Source organism: Heptranchias perlo, chromosome 9 (assembly GCF_035084215.1).
Source record: "Heptranchias perlo isolate sHepPer1 chromosome 9, sHepPer1.hap1, whole genome shotgun sequence".
NCBI classification, from domain to species: domain Eukaryota; kingdom Metazoa; phylum Chordata; class Chondrichthyes; order Hexanchiformes; family Hexanchidae; genus Heptranchias; species Heptranchias perlo.
In genome coordinates this window covers 36,214,260-36,242,181 of record NC_090333.1, presented here as the reverse complement: position 1 = coordinate 36,242,181, position 27,922 = coordinate 36,214,260, and the positions used below count along the sequence as shown (strand labels likewise).

The 27,922-nt window shown below is 42.0% G+C and overlaps 1 protein-coding gene across 1 annotated transcript; it reads right to left on the bottom strand.

Moving 5' to 3' along the window:
- Positions 1-6,373: 6,373 nt before the first annotated feature.
- ebna1bp2 (EBNA1 binding protein 2) lies at positions 6,374-23,862 on the bottom strand. The gene is made up of 9 exons (XM_067990175.1): positions 23,736-23,862; positions 18,753-18,836; positions 16,922-17,094; positions 15,182-15,305; positions 14,387-14,476; positions 11,678-11,753; positions 11,388-11,493; positions 10,589-10,757; positions 6,374-6,884 (listed from the first exon to the last, which is right to left on the bottom strand). Exons 1-9 carry the CDS (start codon positions 23,799-23,801, stop codon positions 6,834-6,836), a joined length of 939 nt encoding a protein of 312 aa, XP_067846276.1. The 5' UTR covers positions 23,802-23,862; the 3' UTR covers positions 6,374-6,833.
- Positions 23,863-27,922: the final 4,060 nt, after the last annotated feature.

Below are 27,922 nucleotides of genomic sequence, written 5' to 3'. Positions count from 1 at the left end.
TTCTAGATATTAAAGGCATCAAGGGATATGGGGACAGTGCAGGAAAATGGCGTTGAAGTGGAAGATCAGCCATGATTTTGTTGAATGGCGGAGCAGGCTCGAGGGGGCGGATGGCCTACTCCTACTCCCATTTCTTATGTTCATATGGTCTTATGCTGGTCCCAAAAAAAAAATTAACTCTCAAGGCCCCACTCCCACAAATATCTATCTAATTCTCCGTTAAAATTTTCCACGCTATCTGCCTCCTTGGGTAGTCCATTTCTCACGTTCTACCATCGTCTGCAAAAGTGTAATCTAAACTGTCCGTGCCCCTTCCCTCTTCCAAGCTTGAGCTCATGTCTCCTGGTTCTAGAGCTTGTGGCAATTTCAAATATATCAGGGTTCAATTTATCTATTTGATTAAGAGTCTTGAGTAATCTCTCCCTGAACCTTCTTCCACAGTAAACAATCCCAGGCATTTTAACCTCTCCTCATAGCCAAATACCGTAAACTAGGAATCAGGATTGATGGCACTTTTCTGTATTGCCTTCTGTGCCTGGATATCCTTGCTGTTGTATAGCAAGTAGAGTTGCGCACAGTGTGTGGCAGTACCTGTGCCTTGTACGTCCTCATAGAATGGTTACAGTGCAGGAGGAGGCCATTCAGCCCATCGAGCCCGTTCTGAGCTCTTTATTACCTCATTATTATCTCCTGGTAAAAATGTATCCCTCTGGTTATATATTCCAAGATCCGGTTAGCTTTCCTTCCTATTGCCACATATCAAACTTTTCAGTGAGCTATCTACCAATACTCCTAGATCCAAGCTGCCAGCCTGCAGCTACTTAGTTTACATTCCCTACTCTAAACTCATTACTATGCATTTGACCACATTTAATGCAATTTGTCACTAATTAGCTCTTCTTCACAAGAATCCAGATCCCTTTTTATTGAGTTCACTTGTTATGCATTTTTTGATCACCCCACTCTAAATTGGTGTTATTTACAAACTGAGGCAACATTTTTTTCCAGCTTTAAATCAAACTTAACAACAATGGGCCCAGCACTGATCCTTGTCCCTTTGTTGACCTCTTGTCACATTGATGCAGCTCCATTCACAGCCAAACTTTGTTAGTTGTAAACAATTTTACAACACCAAGTTATAGTCCAACAAATTTATTTTAAATTCCACAAGCTTTCGGAGGCTTCCTCCTTCCTCAGGTGGTGTGGAAATGAAATTTTCGAATCCTTCGCATTTGAAAATCACAGAACAATGCCTGGTGATTACTGCCCGTTGCCAAGGCAATCACAGTGAGCAGACAGAAAGGTGTCACCTAAAAGGCCACCGAATATACAAACCCCCCCAAAAAAAAAGAGAGAAGGAAGACAGTCAATGACCCGTTATATTAAAAACAGATAACATTTGTTCGCTGGTGGGGTTACGTGTAGTGTGACATGAACCCAAGATCCCGGTTGAGGCCGTCCTCATGGGTGCAGAACTTGGCTATCAATTTCTGCTCGACGATTTTGCGTTGTCGTGTGTCTGGAAGGCCGCCTTGGAGTATGCTTACCCGAAGGTCGGTGGCTGAATGTCCATGACTACTGAAGTGTTCCCCGACAGGGAGAGAACCCTCCTGTCTGGCGATTGTTGCGCGGTGTCCGTTCATCCGTTGTCGCAGCGTCTGCATGGTCTCGCCAATGTACCATGCTCTGGGGCATCCTTTCCTGCAACGTATGAGGTAGACAACGTTGGCCGAGTCACAGGAGTATGAACCGTGCACCTGGTGGGTGGTGTCCTCTCGTGTGATGGTGGTATCTGTGTCGATGATCTGGCATGTCTTGCAGAGGTTACCGTGGCAGGGTTGTGTGGTGTCGTGGACGCTGTTCTCTTGAAAGCTGGGTAATTTGCTGCGAACGATGGTTTGTTTGAGGTTGGGTGGCTGTTTAAAAGCGAGTAGTGGAGGTGTGGGGATGGCCATAGCGAGGTGTTCGTCATCATTGATGACATGTTGAAGGCTGCGGAGAACATGGCGTAGTTTCTTCGCTCCGGGGAAGTACTGGACGATGAAGGGTACTCTGTTGGTTGCGTCCCGTGTTAGTCTTCTGAGGAGGTCTACGCGATTTTTCGCTGTGGCTCGTCGGAACTGTCGATCGATGAGTCGAGCGTCATATCCCGTTCTTACTAGGGCGTCTTTCAGCATCTGTAGGTGTCCATCGCGTTCCTCCTCGTCTGAGCAGACCCTGTGTATTCGCAGGGCCTGTCCATAGGGGATGGCCTCTTTGACGTGGTAAGGGTGGAAGCTGGAAAAGTGGAGCATCGTGAGGTTGTCCGTGGGCTTGCGGTAGAGTGAGGTGCTGAGGTGCCCGTCTTTGATGGAGATTCGTGTGTCCAAGAAAGAAACTGATTCTGAGGAGTAGTCCATGGTGAGCCTAACTTTGTTAGGCAAGACTTCCCATCCTCCCATATATCCATGTTGACTCCCTCTTTCCATACCATACCTGTTGTTTATTGAAATGCTCTTGGATGGTATATGCTGGTGGCTGTGATGTCCTAGTCAGGCTTCTTTAAGGGAGGGGTCAAAATGGTTACATGTGGATGTATTAAGGCAGGTTTATTGACAATCTGGGGCAGTGAAAGTGGTAAAAGGGATTCTAATTGAGCTCAGTGGCCCTGAATTAAGGAGGGTAAAATTGGCTAGAGTTCCCGCTCCTGCTAACTATTTAGTTATCCCTGCTGTAAGTGATTGTGGCTGTGTGGGTGAGGTACTGAGCAGTTATGGGCACCTGTGAAACCACCAAGGAGTTAATGCCCTCAGGAGAGGAGAACATTGGTGAGAGAAGAAAATTGCATGGGTGCAAAAAGTTCCTCATCAGTTCTTCATCAATACCATCATAAATTCAAAAACAGAAACAGAAAAAAGCTAGAAACGCAGTCAGTCAGCATCTGTGGAGAGGACAGATGGGCGACATATTGATCTTGAAAAATAAGAGATACACAAGCATATTAATAGAATCAGAAAAAGGGAAAGGGGAAGAAAAACAAACACAGAGGAAGTATCAGTATTGTTGTATGATTTTACAGAACATCTGTGTCAAGGAATTAAAAGAATCATTACAGGAACAAACAGCATATGAATAACAAGTTAGGAGGAGTCGTAAGGAAAAGGCAAGAAACTGAGAGAGACGGCAACTGTAGAAAATCTGAAGAGCTGGCTTAAAATTAGAACAGAAGAAGCTGGCCCACCAGCTCCAAAGAGAGAGAGAACAGGTAAACAGGGAGTACTGGTGGGGGTGGGCAACATTCAAAAGAGAGACCAGAACTGGGGGGAGGGGGTGATGAGGAAAAGGAAACCTTTCCCTAGGGTCACCTCACAAAAGGCAAAGCTCATCTGATAGTAACCTGCAATCATAATTTTAGACTTGTTCCAACTTGATATCCCTAAAAATGATGTTTAGTCATGATACAGTGTTCTTGTTATAGCGGATTGATGCATAAAAATGTGGAATTATCAAACATTACTATGGTGATAATTACATTACAGTAAATGTGGTTAATTCACAGCATCCTTAACTGCTACTGACTCCACAAAATATTTGTCAGTATAGATTTCAACTTGACACCATCATAAGTGTAATCTGTTCAAATATTTATGACTAAATGCTTAAGGTTCAAACATACCAGAATGTCTCTCCATTTCAGTATTCATAAAACACATTGGGTAACATGGAGTTTGAAGTGTGTGGTGGTGCAGGAATAAATTGAGTTCTAATGATAAAAAAGCAGTGAAGAGTGCCTTTTCAATCTCATCTGGATTCTGTCCTTTCATTGTACCCCAACCTGCTGTTCTTTATACAGTGGAGGCTGCGGGACTGCTTTTGTTCCTATCCTCCCCCACTCCCTTTGCCCCACCATTGGTGGTCATACCTTCTGCTGTCTAGGCTCTATGCTCTTGAATTCCCTCCCTAACCGCTCCACCTGTCCAATTCCCTCCTTCTTTAAAGCTCCCCTATAAAACCCACCTCGTTGACCAAGTTTTTCGACAACCCTCCTAATAGCTCCTTTGTCTGTGACCATTTTTGTCTGATTATGCCTGTGAAGCTCCTTGGGTCATTTTTCTGTTAAAGGCACTATATAAATAAATTCAAGTCACAGTTGTTATTTTCAATTTATTTGTACAGTGACTTTGAGAAATGGCCCTAAGAGACCTTTAAGAGTTCCCAATCGCAGTAAAATAGGGAAATTCAAGAACACAGGCATGAGCCTGGTTATATGTCTTTTTCTTTGATGTCCAAGCTAGTACAATGGAAGATAAAAACAATTAATCAAAACAGTCCACCTTCAATTACTAATTACAGTGACAGTCCCAACAAAAGGAACTTCCATGTTTAAACAATTTCAATAAACTAAGCAGTGATAAACAGAATTTGACTTAATTGTTGTCCTGAAGAATTCTGGACAGCATTGCTGTCTAAGCTTACTTAGTCCAAGCAGATACCACAGAAGAATGAAGTCCACAAGCCAATGTACTGGTCTCTATTTTAAATCAGTTTTGCCCATAGGTTACAATTATCCCGCAAGTCTTGCACCGTACCCAATTGATACACCAGCTTAACACTTATTTTGAATGTTAACTTTGTAGAATATATGCTTTTAGTCCTGACATCTGGATAAATTCGGAATCGAGAGCACAGCTAGCATTGATGCTGCTTTCCAGGCTAGAAGTCCAGATGTACTCTTGCTAAACAACATAGAAGTTACGAATTTGATGGGTTATCAGATTTCTCAGAACTTCCAGCTGCCAATGAGGTAATGTGGAAAGCAGCAATGGCATGAACATAAGCTAGGCTCAAGTCCTTCTTCGAGCAGGCCATGTAATTATTGTACTTGCAGTACATCACGCATGGTTGATTCTAAGCCAGTCTTGCCCATTACATTAGCCACTAAGCACATGTGGTTAATTGGGAACCCAGATGTGGATAATTGGAATTTAGATTAGTAAATAAAAAAATAATTCATTGTTGTTGTGCATGTAATTTTAAGTCATATTCTCACTGCGTATGCATGTGTACTTCAACCTTTTTGTGCGTTTGTTGTAAAATGGTAAGAAAAAAAAAAGCAGAGTGTGCAAGTGTTTTTTTGATCAGTGTGCGCTTTACTTCCTTGGTTACTGATTATTCAGCATCTGCTAAAATGTTGTGTAACACGGGTGAACACACCAGACTTTGGCACCATGGAAACACCAGCAACATGATGTGGAGAGGAGAGCTGTCATCATGGTCAGTTCAACCAATCGGCATCCAAGCGCGTTCCAGATGGACAGCAGGGTACGTCTAGCACATCTGGTTATACGAGTTAACATTCTCAGCAACCGCTCTGATAAAGCAAAAGTATCGCTCGCAACTGCTGGACAAAAACCCGGAAGCTGCAGTAAGATTTCTTGTGTCCGATAAATTCATGCCAGAATTCCAAACTTTGGTGGAAGAAGCAAAGTTTCGCACTGAATGGTGGAAGATGTTTGTTAAGTAAACATATACGTGAAGTACATTTACTTGTATTGTGTCTATGGCATTTTCCACTAAAATTAGAGTACATGGCTTAAATAGTGTCACTGTAGCCATACCTGTGGCTAGTCAGCGATTTCTATTGGACAACATGGGGCTAGACAATTAAACACCAGTTAAAATCTGCTCCATTTATGCTTATAGGGGTGTAGTTAATGGATCTTAATTCTATGAAGGTTTGTCCCAACTGGCAGAGAGGGCAGAAAGCCTACCTGATCCCAGCCAGTGACACACTACAGCTGGTAACTAAGGTCTATAAAGTAGGTCTCATGGTGGCTCTTCCAATTTTCCCTCCTCTTACTAGCTTGCACACTCCTTCCCATGGCAGCATTTCTGGGATCACTAGATCAATGGGCATGATGCCTCAACCAGAAAGCTATCTCATGAACAGAAATTAAAAATGATTAAAAGGAGAATAACCAAATGAAGACAGATGAAAAAGCAAAGTAAGAAATTTTAAGTTTGGGCTCTGACAAATTGTTATTCTTACTTTCACTGGAGTCTTTGCAAAGAATTGCCCAGAGGGAGTTAGCTCCAGGAGAATTACTAATAGGATGATTTGGCTAGGTTGTTACTCTTACTCAGTTGCTATCCTCATGCTGTTCTTGGTCAGTTATAGACTTCCCTGTGGCCACCATGAATCCTGCACCATGACCGTGCTTAGTGAGGGTGGGAGAGATTTAATCATAATTCCCTTGCAGCAGATTGCAAAAGCTGAATAGTTCGAACAATTGAGACTAAAATCTTCTGAATGAGAGTCTGATGCTCAACCACATTTTTCTGAACTGCATCCAAAGTAAATGTTACATTACGTAAACATTCAGACCAGAAGATGGAAAAGGAGATATTGGGATTTACTTTCGCATTAACAGTCACGTGGCTACTACAAATGTACATGCTTATCGTTGGATCAGATACCAACAAGTCACTGGTCTTCCATACACTGAAGTTTAGAAGTTATTTTAAGACAAGATACCTAGTGATAAGTAACTAAATGGTGCAATCTGTCCACTGTTAAAGGAAGGTCATAGGTAGAAACCATTATTTTTTATAACAGTAATTTCTTAAGTGATTTACAAAAACATTTCTGACCACATTTAATAAGTCAATTTCCAGACATTGATACCATCCAAATCAAACAAGCTTCAATCAATAATGTAAACTCTTATCAAAAGCAGGTATTTTTCTTCTTGAGGTGACATTCAGTTTCCCCATGTAAAAAGCAAAACCAAGTTCATTAAACCCCACACTGTGGGAAACAGGATAGTACAATCCATTTCTGTATTTTCAGTTCATTATCGTGCCTTGTTTTTCATCTTCTGTCTATTTCTTTTGCCAGGTCGCTTCTGCAAATGAAAAAAAGACGTATTACAAACTAATTCACATTTTAAAAGAGCAAGTTTTATGCATTCTTCTCTTCCCTCCCAAGAGAAAAAAAATGAAAAAAAGTAATTGGAAGGAACAAAAGCTACTCCAAAAGCCAGAAGCTTCAAAGTGAAGAGGACATACAGTAAGTAGCTTCACTAAATAATTTTTCTTCTGATTTCTCTGCTCTTCCACTAAAGACAGTAAAACTGGAGCTTCAGTTTGGTTCCATGGTGCCAACATTCTTCTGGTACCCCACCCTCCCCACAAGGGACCTTCATGTGCAACCCCAGACATGGAGTTGGCAGATCATTTCATCATAGGGGCATCATAACTCAGCCCAATCCTATCCTCATCAGGCAACTGTGCAGAGTCATTGAAAAGCAATCATTCAGACCTCATTGAGATTGGTTGATTCAACACAAAGTAGGAAATCATCATAGTAGGCACAGCAGAGGAGGAGGCCATTTTGCTCAACATGCCAGTGCTGGCTCTTTGAAAGAACTATCCAATTATCCCTGCACATTCCCCATAGCCCTGTAAATTTTTTCCCTTCAAGTATCTATCCAATTCCCCATTGAAAGTTACTATTGAATCTGCTGCCACCACCCTTTCAAACAGTGCATTTCAGATCATTACAACACGCTGTATAAAAAATGTTTCCTCATGTCATCTCCTGCTCCTTTCTCGATCACCTAAAAACTGTGTCCTCTGGTTAATGACCCTTCTGCCACTGGAAACAGTTTCTCCTTTTTATTCAATCAATACAGTTCATGATTTTGAACACCTCTATCAAATCTCCCCTTAACCTTCTCTGTTCTAAAAAGGAGAACCCCCCCAGTTTCTCCACATAACTGAAGTCCCTCATCCTGGTACCATCCTGATAAACCTCCTCTGTACCCCCTCCAAGGCCTTGACATCCTTCCTAAAGTGTGGTGCCCAGAACTGAATGCAATCCTCAAGCGGAGACCTAACCAGTGTTTTACACAGGTTTAGCATAACTTCCTTGCTTTTGTACTCTATGCCTCTGTTTATAAAGCCGAGGATCCCATATGCTTTTTTAACAGCCTTCTCAACATGTCCTGCCCCCTTCAAAGATTTGTGTATGTTCATCCCAAGGTCTCTGTTTCTGCACCCCCTTTAAAATCGTACCATTTAGTTTATATGGCCTCTCGTCATTCTTCTTACCAAAATGTATCACTTCACAGTTCTCTGCATTAAATTTCATCTAGGAACATAAGAAATAGGAGCAGGAGTAGGCCAATCGGCCCCTCGAGCCTGCTCCGCCATTCAATAAGATCATGGCTGATCTGATCCTAACCTCAAATCTAAATTCATGTCCAATTTCCTGCCCGCTCCCCGTGACCCCTAATTCCCTTTACTTCTAAGAAACTGTCTATTTCTGTTTTAAATTTATTTAATGATATAGCTTCCACAGCTTCCCGGGGCAGCAAATTCCACAGACCTACTACCCTCTGAGGGAAGAAGTTTCTCCTCATCTCAGTTTTGAAAGAGCAGCCCCTTATTCTAAGATTATGCCCCCTAGTTCTAGTTTCACCCATCTTTGGGAACATCCTTACCGCATCCACCCGATCAAGCCCCTTCACAATCTTATATGTTTCAATAAGATCACCTCTCATTCTTCTGAACTCCAATGAGTAGAGTCCCAATCTACTCAACCTCTCCTCATATGTCCGCCCCCTCATCCCCGGGATTAACCGAGTGAACCTTCTTTGTACAGCCTCGAGAGCAAGTATGTCTTTTCTTAAGTATGGAGACCAAAACTGTATGCAGTATTCCAGGTGCGGTCTCACCAATACCTTATATAACTGCAGCAATACCTCCCTGTTTATATATTCTATCCCCCGAGCAATAAAAGCCAACATTCCGTTTTCCTTCTTGATCACCTGCTGCACCTGCATACTAACTTTTTGATCTTCTTGCACTAGGACCCCAAGATCCCTTTGTACTGCAATACTTTCCAGTTGCTCACCTTTAAGATAATAACTTGCTCTCTGATTTTTCCTGCCAAAGTGCATAACCTCACATTTTCCAATATTGTATTGCATCTGCCAAATCTCCGCCCACTCACCCAGCCTGTCTATATCCCCTTGTAGGTTTTTTATGTCCTCCTCACTCTCCACTTTCCCTCCCATCTTTGTATCATCTGCAAACTTTGATACGTTACACTCAGTCCCCTCCTCCAAATTGTTAATATAGATTGTAAAGAGTTGGGGACCCAGCACCGACCCCTGCGGAACACCACTGGTTGCCAGTCCGAGAATGAACCATTTATCCCAACTCTCTGCTTCCTGTTAGATAACCAATCCTCCACCCATGCCAGAATATTACCCCCAATCCAGTGCCACGTGTCTGCCCATTTGACCAGTCTGTCTACGTCCTCCTGAAATCTGTTACTATCCTCCACATTGTTTACTACATTCGATTTTAGTGCCATCGGTAAACTTTCAAATTATACCCTCTATACCCAAGTCCAGGTCATTAATTTATATCAAAAAGAACAGTGGTCCCTGGGGAACACCACTGTATACTCCCCTACAGTCTAAAAAACAACCGGTCACCACTACTCTCTGCTTTCTGTCCCGTAGCCAATTATGTATCCACACTGCCACTGTCTCTTTAATCTCATAGGCTTTAATTTTGCTAACAAGTCTATTATGTGGTACTTCTTCAAAAGGTATTTGATAATGAACCATGAACCTTCTTCATCTATATGAATCAGCAACATGTTTATGGTATGCTTGCTAACTAAATCAGGGATCCATAATAAAAAGTTTTTAAAAAAACTGTTGCTATTGTATATACCTACAGTATTTCCCAGTAGGATTTTTAAAAAATTCTTTAAATAAAAAAATGCAAGTCACTGCAGCACTGTAACAAACACACGATGGAACGCCTAGCTGTTAAAGGTCCTGACTGCAAAAGAAACTGGTCTTGGCAACATTGGTAAAGAGTCATTGGAAGAGCTTAAAAGTCAGTTTTCCTCAATAGATTTAATTAAAAATTGTCTAAGCATAGAACCCAAATACTTCAAATGAATTCTTCAGCTTACAACTATGAATGTTATCAATAAGATTTGTATTCCATTTAAAATCTGTTCCAAGTGCGCTAACACTTAGCACTAACGTGGAGTGTTACATAGTGGGAATGGATGAAACTTCCAGTTCTGTTCCCCTAGGTTCACAATTTGACATGCATTGGATGAGGATATTCACGCAGAAGCATTGATATCTGATAAGAGCAGGAAGACTAGAAAAGGAAAGTCAGCCCCCATTCCCAAAACAGTTTTAATTTTTTCTCTATTTGAATGACACTTTTCAGATTGAGGATGAAGGAACTGCCCAAAATCCCTGTTCTAGAATTTCACGTCAGATTTTGACTGTCGCTGTACTGAAATCAATTCATTGCATAGTAGATAAATATTTGAAGCAGAGGAAGGTATGGACTATGGGGAGAACGCAGGGCAGTGGGATTAGCTTTAGATTGCTCTAGCAAAGAGCCAGCATAGACAAAATGAATTTTAAAGTTCATTGGGAGTATGCATGTAAACACACACATACAACATTCACAACAAACTGGCTACATTGCTATTAACAGGATACTGTTCTCCTAACAATCAACACCTCATTTCAGGAACTGTAGCATTAATAGAAAATATACTCACATTTGCATTTTTCTTTCCTCCTTTTCCAAAACTGTTGTTTTTGGAATGTGCAACTTTTGATCTGAAGCTGGAGACATCATTGTGACTGTCTTTGGTGTTCCATTTTAAGCCTCTCTTTTTTCCTCCAAAACCAAACCTCTCATTTTTGTATTTCCTCTTTGCATTTATTCTGGGTTAAAAAATAAAAATTTTCTGTCAATAACCAATTTAACAGGTCCTATAGTTTTATGCAGTTATGGGCTACTTAAACGCTCACCTCTACAAGTCCAGGACTAATTTATACAGATGCATAAAGGTTCTGATACTACCTGGAGTACAACCTGTGGGCGCCTGGATTTAGTTTTCTTTACTGAAGGTTCATCCTGTATTTAAGTCATTGTGTAGAAACACCTTTCCTACAGGACAAGCATGTAACCTGGTCCTAGGCCTCCTATGAAAAGTAACCTTGAACTGGCTACTAATTGGCACACAAGAATACTTTACATATGCTGCACCAGTCTAGTCCAGATGTTATTTATATTAATTAAAAAAAACTCCAAGTTCTGCTACATAAGTCATACGCTGTTATACAAGGTCTCATGGTCCCTGGGGGTGCAATATACACTTTTCTTTCTTCTTGTATTGCTGACTTTGATTGTCATGCTTCAATCTTTTTAAAACTGTGTTTAATGGCATTATGTGAACTGACTCCAGACATATAGTAAAAAGTTACCTGCCAGGCTTTTCTCCCCAAGTCTACCTGGTAATAGGGAAACACAATGACTGAGAGTGCACTTTTCTCACCAATATAATCTCTTACCCTTTCTTCTGTTGTACAGTTCCAGCCGCTAATCCTCCACCAGTTTCTTTCTTTGCTTTTGAAGAAGCTTTATCACCCTCAAGGAAATCCAGTTTGTCAGAAAGTCCTGAAGATCAAAGAATGCAGAATCAAAAGCTCATTCAGCCGTAATAGTGAGCAGACAGTAAAACAAAAACACCTATACTTATATCAGGTTCATTCCAACCGCTTGGGTTCTGGTGAAACAGGGTTAAAATTGCAATTAAATCTCCAAATCTTGTGACATGTAGGTACAAAATCAGAAAACAAACCTTTCTGGTACTTTTTCACTGCTGTCAACATGGCTTTCTTTTCTTTTTGTCGCTTCTGTATAACTTCCACTTGAACCTATGGCCAAAAGTATAGTATTTATTGACAAGTTGCAAATCACCTCGGCAGAAACATTCCTAGTTTGAAAAGTAAAATGACCTTTGCAATGCTTACACTTCAAGAGCCTGTTGTTTTTTTTTGTAACTTAAGTATATATGAAAAATTATTTCAGCTGAGCTTGAATTTTGAAGCTGAATGTTTATCGGCCAACGTCAAATTTTCTTCACTTACAAAACTAAATCAAGAATGAACAAACTTCTGCTGGAGGTTAAAATATGGACCAGAATGCTGATGCTGCATTTATATTGCAAACCCACCACATGGAGGGTTTCTTTAATGCTGGATGCAGCTTCTAATTGTGTAGAAACTACTTGTTTCTATCAAGAGATGGTTTCTACAGCATCTTCAGCAATATCTTGTACACGTATAGTTGCTTCAAGATTGCTGTTCACAACTTTTTATTGGTGCCTTCCCTGGTATTTTGTTTAGATATCAAAATACCACAGCATACCTCTTTTCCCTCTGTTTTTTCACTCCCCTCCCAACCCCTGCTTATAACATTATCTGCTAAATAAACACATGTCTGCAACAAATAAAGATGCTTTCATGAATAATCCATGATCGTTGTTACTTGTTCTATCAGAAAAGTAAAGCATGGATGTAAAAAGAACTGTTAATAATGTAAATATGAAAAGAGCTTCCATCAACATTGTAACTACAAGTATGCTGCTCAACATTCCTGTACCAGGGAGGGGAGGAAACAAAGCACAACCAGGAACTCCACTCCTGATTCCTATTCAGTGACCCCCTACTGGAAAGTACATTTTTGTGGATGTTAGAGAGGACAGCATCAGGCTCCATTCTGATACTTTCTGTAGTTGAAAAGCAGGCCAACACTGACTGTCTAGGCTCATATATGAAGAAATGACAGAGACCGGGTACTTGAGGGCTGCTGGACTCCATGGGACATTATCACAAAGGCTCTAACTGTTGCTGGGAGAGTAAGGAAAAATTGGGGTGAAAAAGGGCCAGGGAAATAGAAAAAAAGTGTATATTTTACTTTTACACACACAGACCTTAGATATCAAATAATTTTTCTCGCTGCTATGTTAACAAAGAACCAGATAAAATGTCCTCTCTATAAATATATTTCTTGATATGTGCTTTAGGTACCATTCCATGAAACAGAACTATAAAGGGTGGATTCAAATCCATGAACCAGAGATGAAAAGACAGTGCTCTGACCTATTGTGCCTTCCACCTGTAAGAAACAACTGAGCAGTTATGACAATAGAAAGTCAGCATGCAGATTTTAGAACACATTGGAATACAACAGAATAATGTTTTTGATGCGTTTGTAGAAAACTATGCTGAAACAAGTAGCCGGTCCTTCATATAGATAACTACAAAAATGCTGTTGTTCAATAAATTACTAATAGCTATTTTCATGGTAAAGAAAATAGTACATGGAGATATTTTGCAAGCTAGGAACAGCATGTTTGCCTGGCCTTTATCCATCCAACAACTGCATTGAGTTTTATGAGTTATTATATTGTAGTCACAAGACACTTTGCATCTTAGTACTCCTATGTGTAACATAATAGTGCACTGCATATTACAAACTGACATGTCTAATATATTCCGATTTTGAAGAAAGACTCATTAAATTTCTCCAGTTTAGAGCTGAAGGACTGACTCAGCTCATCCGGAAAGTCATTGTGGCTCTCAGGAGGTATTTTGTCAAGCTGGCTGCCTTACAATCTGGCAGCTTGGCACTACTCTTCTTTAACTAGCCTGTAGAAAAAAATATTGTTCCCTAAACATAGTAACCACAAATAGTTTCAGTCTGAAATAAAATCAAAGTGATTAATAAGTAGAGTGTGAAAGTTGAGACAAAGCATGTCTAGCCAGATAGGTGCAACACATGACCACCCCACCCCCAAAATATTCAGTTGGAATAAGGACCTCTGAATATCCTCATCATCAGATCTAACAACTACATCTCCTAATTATTCAATTTGTCAAATGTTAGTATGGTCACATTTAGGCATGTTACAAACAGCATTTCACTTCTTTCCCCCACTTTGGGTCACCTTGTGCCTTGTAGTACCTAGCCACTACTAACTAGAATGGGCAACCAGCTCCTATGCTTTGATCAATGCTGCTCTAAATCCAGTTGCTGGATATTTGATAAGAGTAATTATCCCTCCAGTTTTCCCCAACTTTAACATTTACCCTCTGCTCAGCATCGTGAATGCAGTTAAGATCATAAACTTACTGTCTGAGCAAAACTGCATTCTAACACTATTTTTGAAGCTTTTGCATTACCACAGCATCTTAGACAAGGGATAGTCATCAATCAACTCTGTGCACTGAAAACTTCTGGCTTCAAATTACACACCATTGTCAACTCTCGCAAGACCTCAAAAATATTTTGCAGAGGTAGCTGAATTTTATCAACTGGCAGAAATAAAACATTTACAAAACCAAGGAACTTTCATTTACAATATTCCTAGAGCAATTCAAGTAACTGCACCCACTAGCTTTCCCATGATAAGGCAGGGGGCATTGAATTAACATCCTCTTGAAGATGATAATCATACAACAATTAAGCAGGAAGAGTCACACACATACAAAAAAAAAGCAAATACCTTCTTGCCATATTTTCGTAATGCTCGGAGCTGTTTAGCTTTTTCAGACTTTTCCATGGAGATCTGTTTCGATATCAGTTTTTCTCGAATCTAACAAAAGCAAAAAAAGAAACTGTATTTACCTAATTACAACTATCAGAAACATCCCAAAGTGCTTCATACAAGAATTGCTTGAACGTGCACTCAGTGGTATGTAGGCAAATGTGGCCCAAATACCAATGAGCTGAATAACCAGTTAATTTCTTTTAGTGGTGTTGTTTTAGGGAGGAATGTTGGCTAAGACACCGGGAGAACTCCGTATTCTTCTTTAAGTAGTTCTATGGAATCTTTAACATCGATATGAACCACCGTCCAGACAGGCAGGATCTCTGCTTAACATTTCATTGATGTGGAGATGCCGGTGATGGACTGGGGTGGACAAATGTAAGGAATCTTACAACACCAGGTTATAGTCCAACAGTTTTATTTGAAAATCACAGGCTTTCTCCTTAGTCAGGTGAGTGACGAAGGAGAAAGCCTCTGAAAGCTTGTGATTTTCAAATAAAACTGTTGGACTATAACCTGGTGTTGTAAGATTCCTTACATTTAACATTTCATTGGAAGGATAACACCTCTGGCAATTCACTACTGCAATGAAGTGTCAACATACTGAAGTGCTCAAGACCTGGAGTGGAGCTTCAAACAACTTTTGGATTCAGCGGTGAGACAATTACCAACTGAGCCAAGAACACAATATACACACTGTGGATGCAGCTAAATCTCTCCAAATGTAAAGATAGACAGGTAACTACTCACCTTCTGCATTTGCTGGTCTGACTTGGCCATCTCTGCAAAGTAGTCACCTGGTCTCTTTGTTGCAATTTTCAGTCGCTGTAGTCGAGGCAATGCATCCAATGCGGTTGCCTGTGCCTGGCGATAGCTAAGCAAGAAGTGAAGTGAAGTGAAATGAAATTATTAGAGAAAATATAAGGACTTTGTAATCTGCTAATATCTGTACAATTTCAGTTTGGCAGAAGCTACAGTACTGAAAGTGGGAGAATATTTACTTTGAAATGGGTGCAAAAGAATTAATTCATCTCAAGTCATAAAATGTAAAACTGCACAATTTTAATTCTTGGAATTTAACTCTAAATTAATTATTTTCAAAATTAACTGGAACTTGGAGGTAATCAGAAACCATGGGGACAGAATTTACACCAGTCCTTTTTGTATACAATTAGCCTTAGTTTAATGGTAATGGTTCTGCTGCTGCCATTTACAACTACTCCTGATCAATCTTTTGTTTCTTAACCTGTCCTGTTACCACCTTCCTTGCCTTGTACCATCATCCCTTTTGTTATTTAATTACTCGTGCCCTCGACCCTTACCTTTTGTTCTTTCCTCCCCTACTTTCCCAGGCTCTGTACTTGTTTAAAAACTAACTCTTAGCATCTTCCAGTTCTGACAAAAGGTCTTCTTTGTTAACTGTTTCTTTCTCCTCAGATGCTGCCTGACTTGCTGAACTTCTCCAGCATTTTGTTTTTATTTCAGATTTCCAGCATCCACAGTATTTTGCTTTTGATTTAGCCTTAGTTTAAAACCTTTTTCTCCTGTTACTTCCAATGACATCTTAATTTACTTCCATTTCATTGCTACATGTTTTCCTGCCATTTTTTTTTCTGTTTATAATCTCTAACCTTTTAAACCCACAATATATTAGAATACTTCTGGCACCAAACTTATTCTTTTTTTGACTTCCACACCACATTGCAGTGCTATGCAGAACTTCTTGAAAATAATCTGGATAAAGGGCAAGAACAGTAAACTTCTTCGAGCAAGGTCAGTCACCCCAATAGAAACATTAGCTAAACAGAACCCCCGTGTCCACCCCACCTAGATAAACGGAACACAGAGGACCAAGACCAAGTCCAAACAAATAGCCTCAGCTTTCAAAAGTGCACTGCTCCAAGTGATGGCTGCAGTAATGCCAAAAAAGCAATATATCAGTGTACTGTTCCCACTCCCAAAAGCATAGTGCAGCATGCATTTCAAAATGGACAATGGCTCCACAAAAATGTGTATGTGTAAACAATGAAAATTTCAATTAAAAAATCAAATTTTGATAGTAAAAAATACACAATGTACAGTGCACACTTGTATTTCTGTCACTTTGCCACGTAGTGCCAGAAATTCAGCACGATACAATGCAAGTGCAATTCCATTACACTGTCCTTCAGCAAGAAGTATTTTGTGCTGATATGGGCAACACATGGATCTTAAAGAATCACAATTTGCATGCTGTAAATCTCTATGGGACGAGGCAGAATGGAGAAAGGAGACCATCTTGACGAAATAAGGATGCTACTGCAAAGTGTGAAAACTTTCTGGTTAATAACAGTTTCAATGAAAAAGTAATTTTAGCTAAAAAAGCGAGATCACCCAACTTTAATTATTTTTAGCCCTGAGTATTTCTTTTAAACGCTCCATAGAAAAACTTCTTACAGATACATATATATCCCCAACAGCTTGAAGTTAACTGTTAACCCGTATACTTACAAGTACATTTCACGCTGAAAGTCATCATCTGGGTCAATATCTGAATGTTCTTGTCCTGCAGATTTCCCTTCGGCCTTTGCTATGATGTCTGCAGCTGGGCCATTAGTCATGTCCAGCCTCTCCACCCACTCCATGTCTTTCTTGAAGTCTTCTAAGCATTGTTTCAAGCCCACCTGAAGATTTAAAAAAAATAAATATATATAAATCACATCCATATTTCAGGGACACATTAACCACTTTCATATAGAAAGTAACGGCTCTAAGATTTCAAACCAAAGTATAGTCACCACAGCAGTCAAAGCAGCAGTGTTCTCCAGGTACTACATGGCAGCATCCAATTCAGTTTTGTAACAACTATACCAAATTAACTGTGACTGTGTAAACGCCATTAAAGTCAGTAGCTGGAAGCTAAGCAAATCACTCCTTTCTGTGGACTGGTCTGTGGATTGTTGGAAACTATTATATTCCGTTACCATTGAAACAGCTTGGCACTATTGAGGAGCAAGCATGCAATAAATAGCCATTGGTTTCCACTTAGGAAGTTGGGAAGGGGTTGAAGGAGGAGATGAGAAAAGTGTTTACAAAAGTTTCACTTTTCTGAAAAGGATGAAATGGTCTCCCCAGGTGCTAGCTTTCCCAATACTTTTTCTGCAAGTTAGTTGCACCGGCTGAGTGTAAACACGTTAACTGCCTTTGCAAAGAAGGTCTGGAGAGAGATGCAGTGGTATCTGTCCAGGTTCGTCCCGAGCAGTTCCGTAACACAGGTTTCTGTGCTCTACGGGCTGTTCCCGGGGACGCACACTGAGACGGACATCAGCTGCTGCTGGAAGACCATCAACTCGGTGAAAGACGCCCTTTGGTCTGCCCGAAACTTGCTGGTCTTCCAGCACAAGGAGCTGTCCTCGACCGAGTGTTGCAGACTGGCACATTCCAAGGTCCAGGACTACGTGCTGAGGGATGCACTGAGGCTGGGTGCGGCCGCTGCAAAGGCCCTGTGGGGAAAGGCAACCGTTTAGAGCCTTCCCGCCATTGTAAACCGAGGGGCTGCAATCAGGGAAAAACCCCCTCGGGCAGAATGTAAAATTCAAATTGCTGTAATGTACCTGTAATGAATCTGAAATGAATCTGTAAGCAATAATCTGTGTTGAGTATGATGCAATGAGACACCCTAGAGTGTCATGAACTGTAATTATGTCCAATGTGTTCATTGAACTGTACTTGACGTAACCTGCAAATTGTATAATCTGTATTGTGTACGTTTGGAAAGTGATATGACAACTGTATTGTATGTACTGCTGCAAATTTTATGAATAAAGTATATTTTTTGAAAAAAAAACTGCTGCAAAATCAATCAGCTTCAGTGGGATAATGAGTGCAATCCACACCAACTATGGGGACTATGCTTGGCTATTCTGTCTGCTGTTTTCAGCAGAATATTTAGGCAATACCCCAAAACCTAGTTACAATAATACAGAATAAACTCACCTCAGTTCTTTTGGACTTGCTCAATTAAATTTGTAGCAAGGAAATAAACAAAATGCACATTCATGCAGCTGTTTCAAAGAATTGTTTTAAAAAAAGCTATTAAGATTGGATTATTGTTTCAGAAGCTCCCATGTTAAAACTTGTATCATGCATTTGTCTAATTCTAATGGACTTTCAAGCATTGTTGGTTATAATTGACTGAATCAGTTTCGCACCATTAGTTGTGCTAAATCTCTGCTGCATTAGGAAAGCACCTTCAGTCACCACTGTGCATACAGAGCACCCCGTGCTGTGAAAAATTAGGAGATTAATGTAAAAGAAATAAAGAATTAAAAGGAAACCTCACCACATTGTTGACACATTGTTTCTTTGCCTCCTCCACTACGTTCAAACCAGGTTTGAGCAATCCCTTTGAATATGCGTCTTGAAGCTGTAATAAAATTAACATTTAACGTTACCAGTTAGGTGAAAACCAGAGTGCTTTTTATCAGATGTCTGTCAATCAAACTTCACTGCTGAGATGTGGGAAGTTAGACCAAAACCCCAGTAGAGTGTGGGCACTGACTGAATAACAAAGGTTAATGGTTTTTAAATTTCTGGCCTTCTTTATTTTGCATCTGATTTACTTTAGTGAACATACCCAGAAACTCAAAAGGTTTGCAAGAAAAGCATTTTCTATGGTACTAGGCAAAATTTAAACTATTTGAAAATGGAGCAATGCCATATTTGATTGTTCCTCCTAGGGAATAAAGTAAAACAATTAAACTATTTTGCTCACTTATACTGATGCCATGGCATCATCACCAAAGAAATCCCCACCGGCTGAAATTGGGTTTTGAATGTTGCCTCTCAATGCAAACTCGAAAACGATTCACTCGAAGTTCTAGCAATTATCATAGGTATCCCAGATACATAAGTCCAAAGTGTTGTGATACTTTTTAAAAAAATTGATCCATCATAGGAGCTAACACAAAAGTTATGGATTCATTTTTGAACAAGTACTGTAGAGTTTTTGTGATGGATACTTAAGTTTTATTAATTAAAGCATTACTGAAGTTCATTTTTACAACAGTCTAAAGAGACAAGAATACATGATAGTATTGGTAGGAGTGACCATCGCACAGTCCTCGTGGAGACGAAGTCCCATCTTCACACCGAGGACACACAGTGTTGTGTGGCACTACCACTGTGCTAAATGGGATAGATTCAGGACAGATCTAGCAGCTCAAAACTGGGCATCCACGAGGCGGTGTGGGCCACCAGCAGCAGCAGAATTGCATTCCAACACAATCTGTAACCTCATGGCCCGGCATATTCCTCACTCTACCATTACCAACAAGCCAGGGGATCAACCCTGGATTAATGAAGAGTGTAGAAGAGCATGCCAGGAGCAGCACCAGGCGTACCTAAAAATGAGATGCCAACCTGGTGAAGCTACAACACAGGACTAAATGAATGCTAAACAGCGGAAGCAACATGCTATAGACAGAGCTAAGCAATTCCACAACCAACAGATCAGATCGAAGCTCTGCAGTCCTGCCACATCCAGTCGTGAATGGTGGTGGACAATTAAACAACTAATGGGAGGAGGAGGCTGTGTAAACAACCCCATCCTCAATGATGGCGGAGTCCAGCACGTGAGTGCAAAAGATAAGGCTAAAGCGTTTGTAACCATCTTCAGCCAGAAGTGCCGAGTGGATGATCCATCTCGGCCTCCTCCCGATATCCCCACCATCACAGAAGCCAGCCTTCAGACAATTCGATTCACTCCACGTGATATTAAGATAAGGCTGAGTGCACTGGATACAACAAAGGCTATGGGCCCTGACAACATCTCGGCTGTCGTGCTGAAGACTGCTCCAGAACTAGCCACGCCTCTAGCTAAACTGTTCCAGTAGAGCTACAACACTGGCATCTATCCGACAATATGGAAAATTGCCCAGGTATGTCATGTCCACAAAAAGCAGGACAAATCCAATACGGCCAATTACCGCCCCAGTCTACTCTCAATCATCAGCAAAGTGACGGAAGGTGTCGTCGACAGTGCTATCAAGCTGCACTTACTCACCAATAACCTGCGCATCGATGCTCAGTTTGGGTTCCACCAGGACCACTCGGCTCCAGACCTCATTACAGCCTTGGTCCAAATATGGACAAAAGAGCTGAATTCCAGAGGTGAGGTGAGAGTGACTGCCTTGATGACCAAGAGTGGCACCAAGGAGCTCTAGTAAAATTGAAGTCAATGGGAATCATGGGGAAATCTCTCCAGTGGCTGGAGTCATACCTAGCACAAAGGAAGATGGTAGTGGTTGTTGGAGGCCAATCATCTCAGCCCCAGGACATTGCTGCAGGAGTTCCTCAGGGCAGTATCCTAGGCCTAACCATCTTCAGCTGCTTCATCAATGACCTTCCCTCCATCATAAGGTCAGAAATGGTGATGATTGCACGGTGTTCAGTTCCATTCGCAACCCCTCAGATAATGAAGCAGTCTGTGCCTGCATGCAGCAAGACCTGGACAACATCCAGGATTGGGCTGATAAGTGGCAAGTAACATTCGCGCCTGACAAGTGCCAGGCAATGACCATCTCCAACAAGAGAGTCTAACCACCTCCCCATGACATTCAAAGGCATTACCATCACCGAATCCCCCATCATCAACATCCCGGGGATCACCATTGACCGAAACTTAACTGAACCAGCCATATAAATACTGTGGCTACAAGAGCAGGTCAGAGGCTAGGTATTCTGCAGCGAGTGACTCACCTCCTGACTCCCCAAAGCCTTTCCATCATCTACAAGGCACAAGTCAGGAGTGTGATGGAATACTCTCCACTTGCCTGGATGAGTGCAGCTCCAACACTCAAGAAGCTTGACACCATCCAGGACAAAGCAGCCCCCTTGATTGGCATCCCATCCACCACCCTAAACATTCACTCCCTTCACCACCACGCACCGTGGCTGCAGTGTGTACCATCCACAGGATGCACTGCAGCAACTCACCAACAGCACCTCCCAAACCAGTTACCTCTACCACCTAGAAGGCCAAGAGCAGCAGGCAGATGGAAACACCACCTGCACGTTCCCCTCCAAGTCACACACCATCCTGACTTGGAAATGTATCGCCATTCCTTCATCGTTGCTGGGTCAAAATCCTGAAACTCCCTATCTAACAGCACTGTGGGAGAGCTTTCACCACACGGACTGCAACGGTTCAAGGCAGCAGCTCACCACCATCTTCTTAAGGGCAATAAATGCTGGCCTTGCCAGCGACACCCAGGTCCCATGAACGAATAAAAAAAACAACTTGAAGTAACTTCTTTCAAGTGATTTATGAGTTTAGGTCTCAAACATTCTTTCACAGAATAACCAGCAAGATACTTTGTAAGTACTATTGTAGCTATGAAGATTATAATAACATTTCTGCAATGCCAAATGGCACCTTACTATGGGCTGTTTGAAGTTATTGATATAGCCTATTTGTCCTATGCCACTACTTGGATGTTTCTTTTTGCTGTTATACTGTGTATAAATACAGCTTTAAAAAAATTCAATAACTGTACAGTCCAGAAAATAAAACAGGTGTACAATATACTCAAAATCTAGTATCTAAACTTTTGGTTTATCATCAATAGTTTGATCAATTTACAACAATGTATTTGGTCAGTGCAGTTATTAACGTTTGTAAGTTTGCTACAATTGTGTTTCTTACCCTCTCTTTTGCTTTGAGACACAAGTGCACAGGCAGTTTGAATGACATAAGTGCACAATCATTATGCCTAAAGCACAAAAGTGAAGGTTTGCTGCAAAACCATCAATCTCCAAACCTATTTAACAAGCATCAGGCCCAAATGTAGAAGCACACAATTGCACTGTAGTCAGGATTTCACAGGACCAATCTTTGTGTCAGTAATGCCCACGTATGCTGGTTTACTGGATAGAACAGTGCAAGAAAAAAAGGGGCCAAAACACATAATGCCATGTCCCAACACACTCCCTTGCCACAAATTGCTGTGTTTTTTTTTTAAAAACACACTAATTTTGGCCAAATAAGGAACAGGGAAAAAGCCCAAGATGCACAGGCAAGCCCAGAAGCCTGTTCCTTTTGGTTGCTGACTATGCTTTGTGCTACTCCATGGCATCATACCCATATGTCTTTATTACAGTATGCCTGGAAGGAAAGAGGGGCAAGCTTGAGTTAGCAGTTGACTGGAACGGTCACTGGCTGTGACAGCCCTATGTTGTATGAGCTGTCCTAGGTGCAGGCCTGTGCCATCGGCTGTCACTTTGCTGACTTGGATGCCAGGAAGAAAATTTTGCAGCTTCTGCTAGATAGACGTAACAATGCCTGAAAATGTACTTGCTGGCATCTTGGCACATGTGATCAATCAAGCTGTAGTGGCTGGTGATCACCCTGTTGCACCTCCTTTCATGCAATACCACTGAAAGCATGACATATTCAAGACTGAGATCGACAGATTTTTGGACACTAAGGGAATAATGGAATATGGGGATAGGACTGGAAAGTGGAGTTGAGGTAGAAGATCAGCCATGATCTTATTGAATGGTGCAGCAGGCTCGAGGGGCCGTATGGCCTACTATTTCCTATATGTGATTGGGTGCTTCTAGAAAGAGCCATCCAACAATCCAGCAAGTCAAGCAATTCTACACTGATGCCATTGGGTCTGCTGACCCAGCTTCCTTTGGGATTAGGAACCTCTACAAGTATTAATCATCTGCAAATGTGAGGTCATCTCTGTCTGCAGGGTGGGCACTGAGCACCTCTCATGCGTGATATGCCTGGTATCAATCAGGCTTTAAATTCTACTTGGAGACAATATTGAACTCCTACAAGCACATTTGCCTCGTGTCCAAATCGCCACCTCGGGCTGTGAATAATGCAAACGGGTGACCCAGAGAATGCGTGTTATTAGCACAAGATTTGGACCAGTTCTTAAACATGTAGAACTGACTTACATCAGCACACAAAAATAACCCTCCTCCCCCTCCCACACATGTAATTTGTAAAGAAGAAAGAACCTTATGAATTTCAGAGAATAGGGGTCCTGAACCAATTTAAATTATAGGAAAACTCTCGCCCATCACTGTGAGATGGCCAAGAGTTTCCATTCACAAGTAATTTACTCCTCGTGCCCCCTTTGAGAAACGGGCTGCCTTTAAAGGGCGAGTAACTGCAGGCCGGACACTGAGCTCGGTTCCCCCCCCGAGTATGACCAGGCCCGTGTCTGCCGCTCGCAGCGACTCGAACCCCCGCCCCCGGGATTACATTGAGCGGGAACCCGAACTTCAAATAAAGAAAACCCCCACTCACCTCTGAGTCGGACAGGTCCGACCCCTCGGAGTCCGACATGGAGACAGACTCCGACTCCCGACCCATTCCGCCGCCACCCTCCAGCACGGAGACAACGTGAGCGGAAACGGTTACTCGGTGTCCACCCCCTCCGGTCCGGACTCAACAGCCAGCCGCCGGAGTGGTTCCTAGCATCGGCCGCGCCACTCGCTCATTCATATACTCCATGTTATTTATTTATTGACCTAAGTAGTGCAGGAGATTATTATCGCTGCTTCCCAGGAGAAAATACGTGGAAAACCAACTAAAATGGGTGTTTAAATAAATGGTACAAAGATACTTTATTTTCATATATTTTAAAAAATGTATCTCCTCAAGAAGCGATCTCTCTCCCGAATACAAACCCTGGTCCAGCCTCAATTTAATATTTAGGGCGTCGCAATAAGTCGCTGCTTCCAGCTGTCCGGCCGGGTACAATATCGCGGTGCGCAAGGCCCGGGCTGTTGCCAAGGCGACAGGAGTAATGGTGGAGGAAGAGGCCTGGCAGATTACAGAGAACCTGCCTGCACCTACCCTCAAACTCACAGGACAACTGCAGACAAGGAAAGCCATTCAGCCCGTCTTAATTCATCTGCATAGCATCATTGCATTTAAGGGGAAGTTGGATAAACACATGGGGAGAATGGAATAGAAGGATATGCTGATAGGGTTAAATGATGTGGAGATGCCGGTGATGGACTGGGGTTGACAATTGTAAACAATTTTACAACACCAAGTTATAGTCCAGCAATTTTATTTTAAATTCACAAGCTTTCGGAGGCTTCCCCCTTGGTCAGGTGAACGATGTGAAAATGAAATCCTCGAGATGAAATCGCATTTATAATTCACAGAACAATGCTTGGTGAGTACAGACAGTTTTTTCAACTGCCCGTTGCCAAGGCAATCAGTGTGCAGACAGACAGGTGTTACCTGCCAGGTCTCACAGAATATACAAATCACCAAAAAAAACAACAAACAAAAAAAAACAGAGATAGAGAGGTAGAAACATAGAAAAGACAGCAACTGACCCGTTATATTAAAAACAGATAACATTTGTTCGCTGGTGGGGTAACGTGCAGCGTGACATGAACCCAAGATCCCGGTTGAGGCCGTCCTCATGGGTGCGGAACTTGGCTATCAATTTCTGCTCGACGATTTTGCGTTGTCGTGTGTCTCGAAGGCCGCCTTGGAGTATGCTTACCCGAAGGTCGGTGGATGAATGTCCATGACTGCTGAAGTGTTCCCCGACTGGGAGGGAACCCTCCTGTTTGGCGATTGTTGCGCGGTGTCCGTTCATCCGTTGTCGCAGCGTCTGCATGGTCTCGCCAATGTACCATGCTCTGGGGCATCCTTTCCTGCAACGTATGAGGTAGACAACGTTGGCCGAGTCACAGGAGTATGAACCATGCACCTGGTGGGTGGTGTCCTCTCGTGTGATGGTGGTATCTGTGTCGATGATCTGGCATGTCTTGCAGAGGTTACCGTGGCAGGGTTGTGTGGTGTCGTGGACGCTGTTCTCTTGAAAGCTAGGTAATTTGCAGCGAACGATGGTCTGTTTGAGGTTGGGTGGCTGTTTAAAGGCGAGTAGTGGAGGTGTGGGGATGGCCATAGCGAGGTGTTTGTCCTCATTGATGACATGTTGAAGGCTGCGGAGAACATGGCGTAGTTTCTCCGCTCCGGGGAAGTACTGGACGACAAAGGGTACTCTGTTGGTTGCGTCCCGTGTTAGTCTCCTGAGGAGGTCTATGCGATTTTTTGCTGTGGCCCGTCGGAACTGTCGATCGATGAGTCGAGCGTCATATCCCGTTCTTACTAGGGCGTCTTTCAGCGTCTGTAGGTGTCCATCGCGTTCCTCCTCGTCTGAGCAGACCCTGTGTATTCGCAGGGCCTGTCCATAGGGGATGGCCTCTTTGACGTGGTTAGGGTGGAAGCTGGAAAAGTGGAGCATCGTGAGGTTGTCCGTGGGCTTGCGGTAGAGTGAGGTGCTGAGGTGCCCGTCTTTGATGGAGATTCGTGTGTCCAAGAAAGAAACTGATTCTGAGGAGTAGTCCATGGTGAGCTTGATGGTGGGATGGAACTTGTTGATGTTATCGTGTAGTCTCTTTAGTGATTCCTTGCCGTGGGTCCATAGAAAGAAAATGTCGTCGATGTATCTGGTGTATAGTGTTGGTTGGAGGTCTTGTGCAGTGAAGAAGTCCTGCTCGAACTTGTGCATGAAAATGTTGGTGTATTGGGGTGCGAATTTGGTCCCCATGGCTGTTCCGTGTGTTTGGGTAAAGAACTGGTTATGTCTCTACCACTCTTATCTAGATGTAGGGTTGCCAACTCTAGTTGGTCATATTCCTGGAGGTTTGATCATGTGACACTTTGCAGTTTGTAAATGTTATTGCATTTACCTACTAAAGGTTGAGCCCTGTAGTTTGATGTCTTCATTCACCGTTTGCCTAAAAGAAACATTTTTGCTCACTGGCAGGGATGGACTGGGTATCAGGAAATTTCCCGAGTGCCCCCAGGAATGGTACTCCACTAGGGTTGCCGACCCTCCAGAATTGCCCTGATGTCTCCAGGAATTAAAGATTAATCTCCTGGACAATGCTGCAAGCAATCCAGGAGAAAAATCATAGCAGCATTAAAAACAATTGTTTTTTTCATTTTCTTTAATAGTAATAAAAATACTGGATATGGGATAAAAGGCTGTTTGGGTAGGGCGGTTGGAGGCAGAAGGCCTTGTGAGGAAATCTCCAGGAATACATCCAACCAGAGTTGGCAGTCCTATTCCTTACCGTCTCTGAGAGGTGCGCTCTCTGATCCCCCACTGCCTCCAAGAAATCAAATGTGGTCAATTCTTTATCTCAAACAAAAACAGATGCTGCCTGATTTGCTGAGTTTCTGCATTTTCTGTTTTTGTTTGAGATTTCCAGCATTTTCAGTACTTTTTCCCCATAATTTCTGTTGACTAAAGGAAACCTGGAATAAAAATCAGGCACATTTAAAGTAAAAATGTCAACAGGACTTAGTCGTGCTTCATTCTCACCCACAGCACCGAGAATGTAGCTCCTTTTTAAACTAAAAACATTTAAAAGCACACCATGCAACAAAAAAGTACAGTAGAATCTGCTTTCAGTGTTCACTTGTAGCGAACAAGAGGATGCATTGTAATAAAAACACAAACAACGCAGGTCAGGCAGCATCTGTGGAGAGAGAAACAGAGTTAACGTTTCATAGAATCATAGAATCAAAGAAAGTCTACAGCACGGAAGGAGGTCGTTCGGCCCATCGAGTCCGCGCCGGGTCTATGTAAGAGCAATCCAGCTAGTCCCATTCTCCTGCGCTCTCCCCGTAGCCCTGCAAATTTTTTCCTTTCAAGTACTTATCCAGTTCCCTTTTAAAGGCCATGATTGAATCTGCCTCCACCACCCCCTCGGACAGTGCATTCCAGATCCTAACCACTCGCTGTGTAAAATTTTTTTTCCTTAAGTCACCTTTGGTTCTTTTGCCAATCGCCTTAAATCTATGTCCTCTGATCCTTGATCCCTCTGTCAATGAGAACAGTTTCTCTCTATCCACTCTGTCTAGACCCTTCATGATTTTGAATACCTCTATCAAATCTCCTCGCAACTGTCTCTGTTCCAAGGAGAACAACCCCAGCTTCTCTAGTCTATCCACGTAACTAAAGTCCTCATCCCTGGAATTAGTTTAGTAAATCTCTTCTGCACCCTTTCTAAGGCCTTTATATCTTTCCTGAAGTGCGGTGCCCAGAACTGGACACAATACTCCAGTTGTGGCCGAACCAGTGTTTTATAAAGGTTCATCATGACTTTCATACTTTTGTACTCTATGCCTCTATTTATAAAGCCCATGATTCTGTATGCTTTTTTAACTACTTTCTCAACTTGCCCTGCCACCTTCAACGATTCGTGCACATATACCCCCAGATCTCTCTGTTGCTGTACCCCATTTAGAGTTGTGCCCTCTAGTTTATATAGCCTCTCATCGTTCTTCCTACCAAAATGTATCACTTCGCATTTCTCTGCGTTAAATTTCAGGTTAATGATCTTTTATCGGAAGTGGATGTGTTGCTCAATTTTGAAATGTAGAAATGGCATTTGATTCAATGCCCAATTTGTATACCTGCTTGTGGTTCTCACTACAAGTAGGTTGTACTACAA